This window comes from Vigna angularis, chromosome 2 (genome assembly GCF_016808095.1).
Source record: "Vigna angularis cultivar LongXiaoDou No.4 chromosome 2, ASM1680809v1, whole genome shotgun sequence".
NCBI lineage: Eukaryota > Viridiplantae > Streptophyta > Magnoliopsida > Fabales > Fabaceae > Vigna > Vigna angularis.
Genome location: NC_068971.1, coordinates 41,937,157 through 41,955,381, shown reverse-complemented (window position 1 = coordinate 41,955,381; position 18,225 = coordinate 41,937,157). Strand labels below are relative to the sequence as shown.

General features: G+C 26.7%; 2 protein-coding genes across 2 annotated transcripts; one reads left to right on the top strand and one right to left on the bottom strand.

Moving 5' to 3' along the window:
* The first annotated feature begins 4,809 nt into the window (after positions 1 to 4,809).
* Positions 4,810 to 5,549, top strand: LOC108347936 (ethylene-responsive transcription factor ERF098). Its single transcript, XM_017587397.2, has one exon. The coding sequence runs from the start codon at positions 4,961 to 4,963 to the stop codon at positions 5,399 to 5,401; it is 441 nt and encodes a 146-aa protein (XP_017442886.1). The 5' UTR covers positions 4,810 to 4,960; the 3' UTR covers positions 5,402 to 5,549.
* Positions 5,550 to 17,298: 11,749 nt separating this feature from the next.
* On the bottom strand, positions 17,299 to 17,834 carry LOC108347935 (ethylene-responsive transcription factor ERF094). The gene is made up of 2 exons (XM_017587396.1): positions 17,454 to 17,834; positions 17,299 to 17,316 (listed from the first exon to the last, which is right to left on the bottom strand). Exons 1-2 carry the CDS (start codon positions 17,832 to 17,834, stop codon positions 17,299 to 17,301), a joined length of 399 nt encoding a protein of 132 aa, XP_017442885.1.
* Between the last annotated feature and the right edge of the window lie 391 nt (positions 17,835 to 18,225).

The following is an 18,225-nucleotide window of genomic DNA, read 5'->3' as shown; positions in this document are numbered from 1 at the left end:
ATTCAATTTTCATTTATAAAAACATTCACATTTAGTAAGGTAAAAAGACCTTAAATAAAGAAGAATTTTGTTTAGCTTGATGAAAAATGTGCTCGCTTGAGAGAAAATTAGACAAAATCTAGGTTAAGTTACATAGTTGTTTTCGCTCTATCCTTACTTGAGTGAAAATGAGGTTAAAATCAAGGTTATATTTAACTCTATTTTCACTTGAGTGAAAAAGCTTTTGTTTGAGTAAAAATAAGATAAAGAATAAGGTTTAAGTTTTTGTTCCACTTTTTCTTGAGCGAAAATATCAGAGAAATCAACCTCGACAATATAATCAAACCAAATTTCAGAATAATCACAACAATATTTTAATGATACAACATCTAAATAATTCAAAGGATTAATCTAAAACATAATTTGCTCAAGCCCCATTTTTATTAATTTCAAATTAATTTTGGTCCTTTAACTCAAAGTATGCATGTAGAAGCTTGTATCAATTTTATAAACTATCATAAGAAAATATATAGAATTTATTCTACTTATCTAAATCATATTCAAAACTCAATTCATAAAAATTCTATATTTCACATGCATAATCTAATCATGAGATCATAGATTAATAAGGGTATCAAACTTAAAACATATTAAACAATAATTTATCGAACAAACTAAATATGATTCAAATTCAAACATTTATATAAATTTTCAACCAATCACAATTCTTTTAGGGACCAAAATTTAGTGATCAAGTTACCTTCACAAAGAGATAATTTATCTTAAAATTATATAAAAACATAATAGTTTCCTTATTTGTAATCCTTCATTCTAATTCAATATCCAGCTTAAGCATGAACTTATTCAAAATCTAGATATCTATAATAAGGTATCCAAATATAACCATATTTTAGTGTACAATAAAATAAGTTAAGAGGATTACTTTTTTCAATTGACCTCATTAATATTGATGAAAAAATAAAAATAAAAAATTAAGTGAAAAAATAATTAATAGAGCAAATAGAAGTTTGTTTTGTTTGAAACTCTCAAAAGTTAGAATGAATGTTTTCACTTAGGACAAGATGTGATAAGAAGAGAAAACTTGAAAGGAAGAAGAGAAACTTTTAGAAAGGAAAAAAAGGAAAAAGACAAAAGTGAGATGGAGGGAATAACATGACAACATTAAAACTAAAATTCAAAATAAAAATCTTATTTAGCTTTCATGACTTAATACATAATTTGATATTCAAATATCAACCACAAAAGCTTATTCCAATTAAAAAAACATTAGATTTATCAATAGACAAAATCTATCCGTAATTACTAATATTTTTTTGTTCAGATATCATGATTTGGTTTTTTTTTCTCTCTCTTCTTATTTTTTTAGCTTATTTTATTCTTTTTTTTTCATCTTCCTCTCCTTCCTCTTTTGCCTTTTTTAATGTTATTATTGTCGTCGTTTTTCGTTACCACTTTTGACTTCTCTTTTTCTTTTTCTTCTTTTGTTGTTGTTGTCGTGATCGCCTCTTCTTTTTTCCTTTTTTTTTTCTCCTCCTTCTTTTCACCCTTCTCAATTTAATTTAATACATGAATTTAATCAAATTTGGTTAAAAAACTAACACTTATTTTATTGACGAATTTACCGACACAATTATAAAATAAATTTAAAAAAATACAATTTCCAGCAAATTTTTTTAAAACTTCAATTAGTGATAAATTTTACCACAACATGATTGTAACAAAAGCCATAACTTTAACATCTATTTTATTAATAAAATTTACAACTACAAATATAATTAATAATAAAAGTTTTGTATTATTAACAGCTTTGTTAATAAAATAGTCAAGAAATACTATTTTTGAGAAATTTCTTTTATCCATAAAATTTATTAGTAATATGATGTTTTGTAATAGTATTCCATTTTATGAGTAACATCTGATAAATATTATGATGTTATTTGATATAGTTAAAAAAAATAATTCTTCAAATCTTATTCGATATTGACAATTTATTTAAAACTTTTTTTATGACACTAAAAATATATAATACTTAATTCATATTTAATAAAAATCTTAAATTTTTAAGAAATATCTAAATTACTATAAGAATATTATCTAAAGTGCCTTAACTATTACATCATAAATATTGGTTGCAAATCTAAATAAATAAAAACAAAAGTCATCAAATCAACTATAAAAAAAGCAAAGGGTAAATACGTCCTGATGGAAGCTTTTGCAAGTATCAACTATCAAAAGCAAAGGCTAAATATTGGTTGCTGAATTCTTGATGGCTCATGAGATTCTGTGAATGCCTCCATTTTGGAAGCTTTTGCAAGAGACAGAGTTTTAATAGGAATTATGAAATTAATCTTGTGCGATCCTTGTTTGGAATAGTTGGAATTCAAATGATGGAAATCATGTTTATGTATAACTAGGTATTAGGAAAAAAAAAATACAAGAATAATTTTTAATCCTTGAATCCAAAATTGCATTTTGTACATTTTTATACACCAAATTCATTTTAAAAATATTTTCTATAATTTTGATGAAAAAAAATCAGAAGATAATAAATAACTGATTTAATAATTATTAATTTTTTTTTAAAAAAAATAACTTAATTTCTTGAACTTAAATAATATAATTTATTTGTATATTTAAAATTTGCTTCAAATTGTTTCATATATTACTTATAGCTTTGAATATTAATTTTAGCTATTACTACCTAGAGGAGGAGACAAATTAATTAGGTTTGAATAACATTGTGTTACTTGAAAATTATTTCCTAAATGATAATTAATTAAATTGGCAAATGAAGTAATTAAGTGGCGGCCATGATAAAGCCAAGTGGGTCAAGCCGAAAGCTGAGTGTGACTGAGGATGATTGATGAAGCATTTATGAGCCGACAGGTGTAATTTACGTAACCGCGAATTTGGAAATCTTCTATGACGTATATAACATTTTTTTTAAAATTTCTACAAACAAAAAAATATAACCAATATTATTATTATTATTATTATTATTTTCGTTTACTATAAAGTGTTTGAGTTTTTTTTTATCGTACTTTTTCTTTTCTTTTATTCTATCTATTTAATTATGGTAAAAACAGTGAACGGTATTATTGCATATGAATAATTTATCTATTGCAAAATATAATAGAGTAAAACTGAAAATTACACAGTTTAGTTTTGTTAAAAGTATGTTTAATTTAAATTATTTTGAAAAACACTGTATTATGTTAGTGTTTTTTTAAAGATTTTTTAAGAAGTGGATTTTTGCTTAATTTAAATAAGTATTACTAAACATTCAAAATAAAAGTAAAAACAGAAAATAAAGGAGACATATTATTAGTTTAGATGGATTAGCCATTTCATTTTGAAAAAAAAAACTCTCTAGAATTTTCAGAATTTGGAAAAAAGAAAACGCTTACTGTTTTTCACAATTTTTATTTTCTTTCATACCATTTGTTATCAAAATTTCCATAATATTTATAAAAGTTACTCTAACATTCAAATCAAATAAAAATCAAATTAAATGATAATGAATGTTAAAATAATCAAACTAATTCATTATCTAAACTATTTATTTATAGTTTTGTGATGAATTTTTTTTTTATTACTTAAAATGTGTTTTATGTTGCTAAGTATACTTTATCTATGTTGCTTATTTATTAACCCACTAAACTATGCCATCGAGACCCATCCATTAAGTACTGTACAATATATATATATATATATATATATATATATATATATATATATATATATATATATATTTCTTTCCTAACCTTTTTGAAACACTCTACCTACGTTAGAACAATGCAAACAACCGTCATCCCTACATAACACCATCAAATCAATCAAGGAGCAGCATGCCGGCATGTCCTCAACATAATGACAAACGTCGTGGCAAGATACAACCCATGCACCTACTTCCATGCATTCTAATGAACACCTTAAACTCAACGACTTTTATATTTCATAAGTAAAATTTTAAATTAAATATGTTTTTTCCCATAAACTTAAATATGAAATTAAAAATTGTTCTTATTTCTTATTTCTTATTTTTTATAAAGTTTAGTGTTTTAAATTTTAAAAGTAAAAAAATATAGTATTTTTAATTTAATTACATGAAATTTTTTTAATATATTAAACGATTTTTTAAATTAAAGATTGATTAAATTAAATTAAAAATATATATATTTATTTTGAAAATTTGAAAATTAAAATATATCAAAAATTAATATATAAATGAATTTTAATTTTACATATAAGTGTAGGATTATAAACATATTCAATGTTAAAAGTTAAACATTATATTTTACTTTTCACAGAAGTAAAGATGAGTTAGTTTGGATTATCCTGTCAAGTTCATATTTTTCTAAAGCCAAAACTAAAGGTGCAAAACTATTAACACCATAGAAGTCTTATATCAATTACGTGTATGTGATGTCTGGCCACTTCCGCGAAGGGCAGGAAGAGTTGGGTTGGGCCAGGGCCCAAGGCCCAAACCTTATATCCGATATCTGATAATGGCGACGTGAGAGGGCATTATAGGATAATTAAGTTGGAGTGGCGCATGTACGTGCATCTGGCATTCGTCATGCATGAGCTTATATTTTCTTATATGCTTATCATGAATGACATTCTTACTACTGGTTTAGCTATAACTTAATGATGCAGTGTCTGTTTTGCCAACAACATAGATTACTACTGGTTTTTAGATAAATATTTTCTAAAGTAGCTATAAATATTACTTTATAGTTCATTGGTCTAATGTGTCAAACACCACTTATATTTAATTAATTACAGAATTAAAAAAGCAGCTGAAGTTCAAACCGTCACTTACGACCTACATGCATGGTCAAGCTTTGCCACGAAGTCTCATGCATATAAATACTAACCACAAACCAATTACCACCTTGCAATCTCTGTTAAGATATCTTCACCACTGTAAATCAAGAACAACAAATTTGAAGTTTGAATGGAGGGAGGGAGAGGAGTTGTGAATGGAAACGCTTCAAACGCAGAGGTGAGGTACAGAGGGATTCGTAGGAGGCCATGGGGAAAGTTTGCAGCAGAGATTCGTGACCCTACAAGAAAAGGTGCTCGAATATGGCTTGGAACATTTGACACTGCTGAACAAGCTGCACGTGCTTACGATGCTGCTGCTTTTCGTTTTCGGGGTCACAAGGCCATACTCAACTTCCCTAACGAGTATGGCCACACCACTCCTAATCCTAACGTGTTTTCAACTTCACAGCCTCTTCATTCTTCTTCTTTTCCTTCTTACTCTGGTGGTGCCGAGGGTTCTTCACAACAACAGCGAAACGCTGCTGCAACTTTTGAATTGGAATACTTGGACAATAAGTTGTTGGAAGAACTCCTTCAGACGCCTGATGGAACAGGCAACGACTCCAATTAATTAAATTAGAGTGGTCCTTCTTTTCGTGCATTGATTGACATGCAGGAAAATAACTTGTGGCTTCTATCTCTCCTTTTTTTCCTTTTGGTTCACTTTATGTTTCTGAAGTTAAAGCTATTGCAAACCACAGTGGTTCTAATCGTAGACTTTAGGTCACAGAAATAAACAGAGAATTAAGTTGTCCTTGAATGTTCTTTTGAAAAGGGCGTCCTGTGATGATTTCTGATACTCATACGACGGTAAATATAAATAACTCTCATTTTCCTTCTTTTTTATAAAAAAAGCTTACATAACCAAAATTTTGTCCAAAAAATAAAAATAAAGTGGAGCATTGCATTATGCTTGGGGCGTTATAGAATAATTTTTTAGGAAGTTATTAGGGTTTAATTGATAGTTTACGAATAACTTCGCATATATGGTTGAAACAATCTAACAATGTAGCCCCTTACTTAGGGTTCCGCTTGCAAATCTTGGTGGACGATGGTGAAGTGGTGGTGTTCTGTATTCTGGCTTTGTGTACAAGTGGCCAAATCAATTACTGCATATTCTAATTTCAAAGCCATCTTTCATTTCCCCAATTGAGACTTTTGTAGAATCGCTCTTCCTTGTTACCGTAGGTATTGTTATAAAAATATTCACAATATACTATAAATTAGAATTATTGTTAAATATTATATCAACTATGATATTTTAACAACTTTTTAAATAATTTTTTAATAAAATAAATTATGTATCACTGTTTTATTGATTTATATATTTGAAACTAACTAATCACAAATTATTATAAAAAAATTATCAAAAAAAATTATTAAAAAAACATTTTTCTTCACTTACATGGCTAAGGTGACCAAACAAGCCAATTTAGTTTCTTTAAGTCTGTTTTAGCACGGACCAAGTTTAAATCAAATTGAACTGACAAAACTTCACACATTTTGTCACCCTAATTATAACAATAATTTAATAATTTTTAATTTACACACTTACCCCTCATATAAGGTTAAGAAATATCAACTGTATATTTTACGTTTTATTTTTTATTTCTAATGAAAAAACTATTTTAACACCGGTTTCGTATCTTTATTTTTATGTTTCCATTAAGAAAAGGGATGTCAGTGTAATTAATGTTATGACACCAGAGCTCATTTTTAATTACAGACCTATCTCCATGGAGTAATTATTGCTGTATGTTTTACATTTTATTGTATTGTATTTTAATTTTTTTACAAGGGATACACAATTTTTTTCTTAATTTTTTTTTATGTTTATCTTTCGTGTACTCTCTCACTCAAAAATCAACATACCGTTTATAAATACGATTAATTACATTAAAAGTACACAATTAATTACATTGTTTTGATATCACATTATAAATACATAAAAAGATAATCCAACACTATTTAAATTAATATAATTTACATAATATAACTAAAGTCCAGAATCAATGTAAGCGAATATATAGATTACAAAAGAGTATCAATTACTAAAAACATATACAAAGTATTAAAGTAAAATTTAAAGTTTCTATATAGAACTAAGTTTGTAAAATTTATATTACTGTCATTTACTATAAGATGTTATGAAATTTATAAATATATTACTGTCATTTACTATAAGGTTAGAATTTATTGAAAAATTAAAACATATTTATATAAGTAAGTCACATAAATAATAAATAATTAGTACATTGACGTATTTTTCAATTATAATGTACTATTTTAGCTCAACCTTTATCAGTTTTAATTCAAATGACGGTCTTTAAAGACACATCTTCAATTTATTTGGAACATTACAGAAAAATGTAATTAAATTACATTTAGTTTCACCCAATTGGATTTTTTTTTGGTGACTTTACACTAAAGTTATCACTCTGTTATATTCAAAATAACCACAAAAAATGAAAAAGATAAAATTGATTAACATACCTCACATGGTGAAAGGTTAATGTAATATAGATTAAAGGTGAAATTTAGTAGTTTTCTCTTTGGTTAAAGTAAGGAAAGAACTTCTTATCCAAAGAGTAAAACCATATAACTATTAAAAATACAGTCTTAGCTTTTGAAATCATATTGTATGTTTCGTTTTTAAGAAAAACAATGCATATAAAAACACAGACATTATGGAACTGAAACTTATAAGTTTACGAAAATTTTAATATTGATTTTATTTTTTTAATTATTTTATCTGAATGAAAGGTATATGTTTTTGTTCATTTTGCTATTTTATTTTGTTTCTCAATATAGACACTTTTATTTGCTTAGTATTTCAAACATTTGAAAGACTTGTGACCCTAAATTGTTTCGTGCTCCTATGTTCATAAAAAGAAATAATATTTTATAAATATGTTCATAAAATTATATATTTTAAAAATTAATAAGAGGAGACAAATACTGATTATTATTAAATCTTAAATTGTTTATTTCGACAGTTTAAAACGATTAATATTTTTTTATAATTCGATGTGAAACATATAGTAGAATAAAATATTATAAACATATCATATTGTTGTATATAAATTTTGGTTTATTTTAGGTATCATATATAATGTATTGGTCGTCTGGTTTTGATGTTGTCTAGGTTTGATAGGTAGGTAGAAACAAAAATAAAAAAGTTATTTAAAAAAAAATGTTCATATTAGACTTTAGTTCTTACCTAAATCAAAGCATAAATGTTTTATTAAGTTTTGGTTATGGTAATAACCAAAGCTTAACCTGTGTCAAATAAAAATGTAAATGTAACCTTTTCGTTTTCTAATTGGTGCTTTTATTTTCAGACACTATTTAAGACCACTAGGATAGGTACCACACATACTTAGAACAATTGGAATATTAGAAAGCAGAAGTGTACTTAGTTTTGAGGAATTTATTACTATAGGGAGGTTTTACATTAGAAAGTGTAACACGATGAGAGAGGAACAAGGCATTTGTGAGTTAGGATTGTAAAAGGATTTATGATCTATCATCTAGACTTTTTGGTCAAGAGTGTTTGTTTTTGTTGTAAGTATAGTTTTCAACTTTTTCCAAAGAAGACTCACTTATGGAAACCTCTCATATGTCTGAGTCATTATGAAAATTGTTGTAGGTGTTTAATTAAGACAAAGAGCTCTCTATAGACATATATGTAGAGGTTAATTTTGTGACATGAACCTATAATTGGAAGATTAGTGTTTTGTTATAGTATCTTAATATATCAATGTGCGGTATACTCTTCTTGGTAGGCTGTCTAATTATATACTATAATCTGTGGTAGTTTTGTTACGGAAGATTAGGTAGACTTTTTGCTCAAAGTACAAAGTTTAAGACTTATCATACACATATTATGTATTTGAGAAGTCTTGTAAGCATGTGTGTACAAGGAATAGAGTAACCAAAGTACTCTATTATATATCTATACATATTTTTGGCGACAAAAAAATAAAATAAAATAAAACTCAATTAATATTAAATTATATTTATAATTTAATTTTTTAAATAATAAAATAATCAAATGTCATTTTTTATAAATCACTACTACACCTAAATATTTTCTAGATCCTCGCAATGTTATATTAAATTTTTCTTAATAGTCTTTTGTTTGATTAAAGTGAGAAGAGATTTTCTTATCCAAAAAGTAATATGCAATCTTGACGTATTCAATTGTTAGAAATGGTGTCTACATTGAAACATATTTATTGCAAGACACTTAAATAATTGACTATAATTTATTTGATAAAAACGGACTTTCCGGTGCGGTGTATATATGACACAAAATTAATATTTTTCGTCTTACAAAGCTATTTTTGATGTAGACTTGTATTTCTGCTTTCTTATTGTCAACGAGGTGAATAAGTTTGAGAATTGAAAAAGTAATGCATGTTAATTTTAATCTTAATTGTTCATACAAATCAAATTCAATACCACTATATTTTCTTGATTTTACATTAAAAAGCATGGAGAAAATTCAAATTGAAAGTGTAGTACAAAAGTGTTTGTACTTTATCTTTTAGTAGCATATGGAAGTATGGACTTTCAGGAAAATGAATGGTTAGAATCCAAATAATTAAGGTTGTTTCCTTGGTTAGGTTTTTTTATAAGCAAAATAGAATACTTGAACCCTTTTACAAATCTAAAATATCAGGAATTGAAGATATTATACGTAGCCTTTAGTACTAGAAAGAGTAAAAAGCTTTGGATGATTAAACACAACTTGAAGCTTTAACCTATCTCATTTACTTGATCATCTTTCAAATGTTACAATTGTCCTTCTTCAAATATCTACCACATATTGTTACATTAAGTACTCCAGCTTTATTCCAGCATATATATATATATATATATATATATATATATATATATATATATATATATATATATATATATATATATATATATATATATATATATATATATATATATATATATATATATTAAGCAAAATTAATACTTTGTTTAAAAGTTACACTCATTATTTTTTTTTGTCACTTGAGATTTAAAGTGAGATTTATAATGCAGCTATCTTTTAGGAAGCAATGTACCAAAGATAACAAATCAAGTGGTCCATGTTTTAACTTTTTGTGCCTTTTCATGGTAGCTAAGATTTAATAACTATAATCAATTCATTAAAGGACCAATTAGTGTATCATTGAATGTATGTATATGATAATCAAATTCTAAGACCTATTAGATTGGGATTGTTCTTGGGTTAAAGATATATATCTTATTCTTGAATTTTGTGAACTTCACTTTTTTTTCTGTATGTTTTCATCAATTCAATTTTTACTAAACCTTCCATTGTGTATTGGGTATATTAATTCTGTAAAATAAGTAAAGCTCTTTACATTGGACATTCTCTATTGATACAACTAATTCTGCCTATTTAAAAATATATTAAGAGTAATAAGTAAACAAAAATAATTATCAGTGACTGAATATCGTGAAATGCTTGACATTGCCGCCCAAGATAATTCATTAAAACGAGTAGATTTAATTTTAAAATATAATAAATTAATTGTTTTCTATTTCTTAACTAAAATCCTGTTATACCAATTTACCCATTTCAGTTAATTTTAAAATAACTATAGAAGTAAGCATATTTGATCGTCATAATAATAATAATAATAATAATAATAATAATAATAATAATAATAATAATAATAATAATAATAATATTATTATTATTATTATTATTATTATTATTATGCTGAAATGGTTTTGTGTCATATTCATGGCAAGCTAGCAAATGGGCATAAGATGTGTGATGACTGTCATCACTAAGCAGAGATTTGTTTGCTGAAAAACCCTAACCCACCCACCCAATTTTAAATCCCTAGCATTACGTATACATTATGCCCCAATATCCCAATCAACACCGTCAGCTCCTCCCACCCACCCAAATCTTACAATCCAATTTCAACTATAACACTCTCAACTCAAATTTAAACAAAAAAGAATAAGTTCTTTTTAATAAAGCAAATTATAAATAAACTTTAATTGATTTATCTTGTTCAATATTATAATTTAAAAATATAATTTATGTTTTAAATCGAGTATCACTCCGATTCTTCCTTTTATATAGTCAATTATATTAATTTGCATAACTAACATTTTAATTAGTCTAAAATTAGATAATTTTGATTATCATGAACTTCAAAGATAATATACAACTAAAAATTAATTTAAGTGTCTTTTAGTTATTTCTCAAGGAAAATATATTTTATTATTTTACCTTTTAAAAGTAATATTATTATATTTAGCAGTTTATCGTACATCCAAGAAGACCGACTTTGAAAAAGAAAACCTATAGCCAATTAATGAAAATTTTAATGTATGTTAAATCAAAGACTTAAATATGCTTATAGTCTTCCCGTTTGACATCATTAATTTTTTTTTATATTCTTCGAAAAAATTTGCATAAATTAATCTTAAAGATGTAGTGTTGAAATATTACATTTATTTCCTACTTTCTTATTCCCTTGAAAAATAGCAAAATTTATAGAAAAACATCCATATTTTTTGTTAAAATTAGAGGTTTAATAAAAATTTAAAAAAGAATAAAAAACTTTCATGTTCAATTATACACAATAATATGAATGGAATGGATGATGAAAGGAGCAGAGATATTATGCAATAAACCAACACACTACTTTTACCTAAAAACCTAACAATAAAATTATGGGTTATATATTGTCCGTCTTAATAATCTTTAATCACAATAAAACTTCTAATTTTTTTTTAATTCTAACAAACACTAAAAAAATCCTCTAAATACTAATTTCTGTAGTTATTTTTAAAGGAAAATTCTGTTTTTTTCAAGGATTATGTATGCAAATTTCGTTGAAGGACTAAGAAGAACTGTTGTGTGAAATTGAGGAACTAATAATGGAGTTTTGTTTCGAGTATTAAATAATATCTTCTTGAAATTAAATATTTGATATATTTTGTTTTAAGTATCTCGTATTTACTGCATATATCAGTTTTACTGCAATGTTGTTTATTAAATTTAAACATGTCACCTAATATGAAATAATACGTATAAGTTTCTTTCTATTAGATGTATTGACATAACACATTGGTATTAAGATAAAACATGAAGTTAAAAAAAAAACATATTTGTACTGTAGTGCAGCTTTCCTCGTTGTTTCCTAAGAGCTGACCATCTTATATTTTGTCAAACGGTGTCATTTTTACAAACAGAGATGATGCAACACCATCCATGAATCTACCATCATCACATTAATTAAATATTATAAAGAGATTGCACACGGGAGCATATATAGTCTTGATTTTTGACATAAAAAATAAAATATAATATTCATCTATCATATAACAGTATTTAAGTAAGTTTGGTCCCCATATGAATAAGACCTGCACTTTTTTCGTATTTTAATGTTCCCTCATCGTAGTCTTCAATAGAAAGCAGATACATGAATCACTATTTCTTATTCGTCATCTTTCCCTTTGTTCCTTCTAATTTAAGGTTCAAGACAAGACAACCAAACCTGCTACATGCCTCTAATGGCGGCTTTTAAATCTTAAGACATTTTTGCAATTATATGTAGTTCTAATGTTCTCAAATTCAATGCAATTTATTATATTTATTTACAAGTGAAGTAACTCACAATATGGTAATTAAAGTGGACCACGCTTATGATTCTGCACTAATTAACTGTTTAAATACTTTTCGTCAAAGTTCTGTATTTCATATACAGATAAGTAGTTTTTAATATAAACTTTTCTAAGGCGTTTTAGTAGAGATTATACGAATTTATCTTATGTTATTTTTATTAGAGTATAAATGTTAACATTGACTTGCCCTAATTATAGTGATTTATGGTCACTTTTGAACAGTTCTCTGTGCTTTAACTCTCATGAAAATATTCAGTTGAATCTTGCTTCGAGAGAATAGTAACTAGGTTATGTAGGGAAAAATAGACATATGATGGGTTGACTTTTTGACAGGAAGAGGTCAACTACGTTTATTTGCGAAAAGTTTGATCCTCATTATTTTCTGATCTCTGGATTATATATTTCATCTTGGTCCAGCACTCAACATATCTATGGCCATAAATTTTTCAGCGACTACCAAGAATGTAATTAAGTTGACTTTTTATTGTACTTGTAAGTAGATTTTTTTTCCTTCTTAAAATGGGTTATATTACCAACGATTTTAATGTAACCATCTAATGGCAATTGAGACATATTTAGACTTAAGAAATTAATTAGATGATCTTCCAATAGTTGGTGGTTTTTTATTAATTATATTATTATATATTAATATAAAAATATTGGTTAATTTTATGCATAATTAACTTCTCTCAAAAAAATTAATTAGTTTTTTTTTCTTTCACAATATAGAATGAGAAACAGCTTAATGATGTAACATTTGTCGGATTTAGGTTTTTCCTTTTGATGTTTGTGACAGTGAAATGACATTTCAATTTTTCTTTCATCTATGCATCAAACGAATGAAATAAAATAGCTTCAAGAAGAACTCGAAAAAAAAAAGTTTCAGAAAGTATTTTTGGCCACAAGGTAGAAGACACACACAATAGGATAAGTCGCGGGGAACAACTTTATGGTATTTGGTCCATGGTATTCATGATTTTGCTTAAATGAATACATTCTAAATTAATTCAAATTATATATAAGCTTTTTATGTTATAGTACTATTATAAAATTTAATGGAATTACGGATTTATCTTTTCTTTCTTGCTTAACTCCTTCTTTCTTCTCACTAGTTTACAATGTATTTTATTGATAGATTACAACAAAAATTAATTATTAACTATTTTTGCTGACAAATTTACCATCTATGAAAATATATTTTAATAATAAAACTCTTAAAATTTATTTTAATTATTAATAAATTTTGCTGACAAATCTATTACTAGTAGAAATATATGTTCATAATCTTGTTAATATTTTTCTTTACTAAACACTAAAAAAAAAGTTTGGAAAAAATTATTGATAAAGTGAAATTACCGATAAAAAAATCCATAGAAAGAGGATGATTTCATAATAATAATTTAATAATTTAATAATTCAATAATTTCATAAATTTAATTTTTTACATTAATACCAAAATATAATATCTTATTTTTAGTATATTATAATTGATAAAATAAAATAAATTTGTCTCAAATTATAGATATAATATTAATATAATTATAAAATAAATAACCATAATTATAAAATATATTATATCTATAACTTAAGATAAATTTATATTATTTATATTAATTTTATGAATTTTATAATGTTTTATTTTGTCAATTATAAACGACTAAAAATAAGATGTTACACGTATATATAAACATAAATTAAAATTAATTTATGACTTTTTCATAAGTTGTCTTCTTGCAATGGATTTACCTCTTACAATGTGTAAATTATACATTTGTGATAGAAAATATTCATCACAAATGAAAACTACACGTGTTTTAATCAATCATCTATGTATTTTAAATGACGATGATGTATGACAGTTTATAATATAATACATTTAAAATAGGTGAAAATATTATGCTTTGTGATGGTACACTTTCCGTCTATATCAGTGACAACAGGAACAAAATCGATCACAAAATTTGAAAAAGGTTAGATTAGTCAAAGATGATTATAAACTTAAATCATATTTTTACTTTTACTGGACAAAAGAGTCAATGTCATACTTTTAAGAAAAGTATAATACTATTTTTTATATATACAAATTTTTTATATTTAATTGATATTACTTTTATTATTATTATTTTTTCTTTTACAAATACAAGAATTTATTTTTTATAATTATTTTATTCTTATAATATATATCAAACAAATGTTAATGTGTTACCATATCTTTAATCTTAAGAAAAACTCAAATAATAATGTAATGTCTCTTTTTATAACAATAATTGTGTATCCATAAAATTTATCATTAAATATTTTGTGACAAAATTATTAATTTGTACGTTTTATCTGTACAAGTTTTATTTACTTTTAGCTATGCTTAAATTAGTTTAAGTGTTTAGTTTTTAAAATAGTTGTTGATAAATCATTTCATTACATTCAAATCTTAAGGATAATACTCTTACATAATTTTCGTCACTATAATTTTTCATCGGTTACTAAGACGTTAGCACGTATTGTAACATCCCAAATTCTCACATTAATGTAACATCCCAACTTTTCACATTAATGTAACATCCCAAATTTTCACACTTGATAATTAACATTACATTTACGGTAACATTCCGTAATCTCACCCTTTAAAATTTCCTAGTTGATATAAGTCTATACATGTAAAAAGATTCTAATTATAGTTCTTCTACTCCTCCCTTTCCTTGGTACTATGTGAGGCGACATTCCTTCATCTGCTCCCGTATAACGAATTATACGATCATCGCACATACCCAAACACAAAACACAAACAAGTAGGGTGAGCTAACATGCAACAAATCATTTATAAGACATGCATAATTACTTCGATACAAACATCATATAATAATTATGTCAAACACCCTCATACCATCGTACCACAATTCCTATTAGACACTCGTCCCACAATACCCAATAAATACCACAATACCCAATAGACACTCATCCGGATGATACGTTGATGAGCGGTCACGGGAGGTTATGCACTTGGAATGACTTCTACTTCTTCTTACAAATACACTTCCAAAATACTTCATACCATTCACAAGGTTAGTCCCCTCACTATGTCCAAAACCGGCACATAGACCAGGACCTCCTGCTCCTCTCACCACATAATTCATCCCTCTCTACTTGAGACTAGATGATTATTAGAGTATCAGGATAACCTCCAACTACGGGACCCTCAACATCAACATATACACAAATACTATAATATTACTGAATCTCTCCACGAGACTCATGCCATACTCATATTCCTCAACTCATATTATACCATTACGAAATCTACCCCTAATCCTCATACACATACCCTGACATTACAGAATCTCTCCGCGAGACTCATACCATACTCACATTCCTCGACTCATATTATACCCTTACGACATTTCCCCGTAATACTCATACATGTGTAGATGCATAAATTCAAATCAAATAAACTTCAATCATTTCAGGAATCATACAAACTGAATATATTCCAACAAGATATATTACATGATAATTTAACAGTACATAATCTGTACACAAGATTTAAGTTAAAAACCTGTCGAGTAGACTTCCAGGAAAGAGAGGTGCGTCACAATGGACAACTTAAGTACCAAGTCTTTCCTTAGCCAAAGTGTTCCTCAACTAGTTTTTAACAAATTTCTTATTAACAGATTCAAAACAACAGCATATAATATTTATACCGAATATCAATATAGATAAACATACAGTAAGCATTAACAATATTCATACATAATTTCAAGACATGAATAGTAATAAAACAGTACTAAATCATAATATAAAAGCTTAGAAAAGTTAGCTCCCCTACCTCTATTCCAGACTTAATCTCCTGCTCCGAATTTGTTTCCCCCGAAACCCTTCAGAACCTCTACTCTTCTTGCAACTAAAAATTTCTCCCTAACTCTTTCTTCTCTATTTCTCAAGCTCTCACTTGATTCCTCTTTTCTTGGTGCAAAATACCCTTCCCTCCTATGGCTATTTATAGTAAAAAAAATTTACTATTCATTAATATTTTAATATTATTTATTATTTTAATATTATTTAAAAATAATATTTCAATCATTTTCTCACCAAATCTGATCCTAATTTCTACCTACTACTTACTTCCATGCTAAGGAATCCAAATGCTGAAAATTTATTTTTACTATTTACTATTCACTTTTTACTATTCACTTTTTACTATTCACTTTTTACTATTCACTATTCAATTTTTACTATTCGATTTTTTTAAAAAATTTACTAAATAAGTTATCAAAAATTTTAACTTCTCCTTATAAAATTACTATAATTTTATATCCAAAATTTATATTTTTCTATCCATTAAAATTATTATTACTAATAAAATGCTAAAATTTACTATTATAAATTTTTTCATGGGTTTTACACGTATTTTGAAAATAAGGATGTTTAAGCACTATTATATGTTTAAATTATCACAATTAATAATAATTAATATTATAGAGATGAATCATGACATAAATTGCAAGTTGAGATATTACAGTTGATAAGGATATTGTTTAATATAACCTTATTTGTAAGAAAAAGTAAAATGAAAACATGAAAGAAGCTTCATCAGAAGGAAATCTCTTGAAACAAATTTATTCCAGAGCGTTGCTAGGATAATTTAATTGGATAAACCAAAGGGTTTTAGTAGAGTTATTTTTTGAAGAAAGAGGAAGAAGAAAATTTATAATCCTTCAAGTGTTGAAAATACCATGTTTATTTTATATTTTATATTTATTTATGGAGCAAGTAGAGGTTGCACTGTGATATGATATGAAGTGTCTATTGAGCTCCAAAGTCCTGCAACAGCACAACATTCGATCATTCCAAATCCAGCTTGGTTTTCGTCGGATGTTGTGCCTCTTTTTGAGTTCCAATGCCGGAGAGCAGCCATGGTTGCAACCAAAGTAATTGAGGTCATGTAAAGACTCTATAACCCTTTTGACAGGAAAATTGATTAGTGCAGTTGATCCTCTCATGAGAAATGCAGCTTGATCATAAGCCAAAGCAGCTTCTTCTGCATTAGAAAACGTTCCAAGCCAAACTCTGGTACCTTTCCTCGTGGCGTCTCTGATCTCCGCTGCAAACCTTCCCCACGGTCTTCTCCTTACCCCAATATAACACTTCTTATTACTTTCCACAGCTTCAATCACTTCACTCGGTTCCTGTAGATCTCTGGAGTGCTCAATCATATCAAAGGAAAGAGAGTCATGGAAAGGGTCACAACAAATATCTTTGCTTGAAAATGGTTCAAACAAAATATCACAATTCTCCTTCAATGTGCCCCAATCTGAATGCTGAAAGAAAGGGGAAGCCATGTTGCTTGCTCCCAACAAATGGGATTCGTCTATATATAGTGCAGTGTATGCTTGTCATCATGTTATTATGACTATGATTCATTGCCTCAGTGACTCCACTTCTAGAAGCATTCCGACAACGTTTTTCTAAATTATTCAAATTTTTTCCGGTCCCTCCGTCTTTATATATATATAACGTTATTTTGTTGCTGATTTCATGGACATGTTTTTTAATCCTGGTATGCAGGTTCCAGGAACTCACACCCTTTGAAAGAGTTGAACACGAGGAAGTTGAATTACAAATTGAATGATAATGACGATGGAGTAAGTTTCGGAAAATGTTCACGTAGCCATGCTCCATTCGGATATATTCTTTAACTATATGTTTAGTTTTTTAGTTTTACGTATTCCA

Excerpts from the sequence above, each read along its gene's own strand:
- LOC108347936 (XM_017587397.2), top strand. The coding sequence starts at position 4,961 with ATGGAGGGAGGGAGAGGAGTTGTGAATGGAAACGCTTCAAACGCAGAG.
- LOC108347935 (XM_017587396.1), bottom strand. The coding sequence starts at position 17,834 with ATGGCTTCCCCTTTCTTTCAGCATTCAGATTGGGGCACATTGAAGGAG.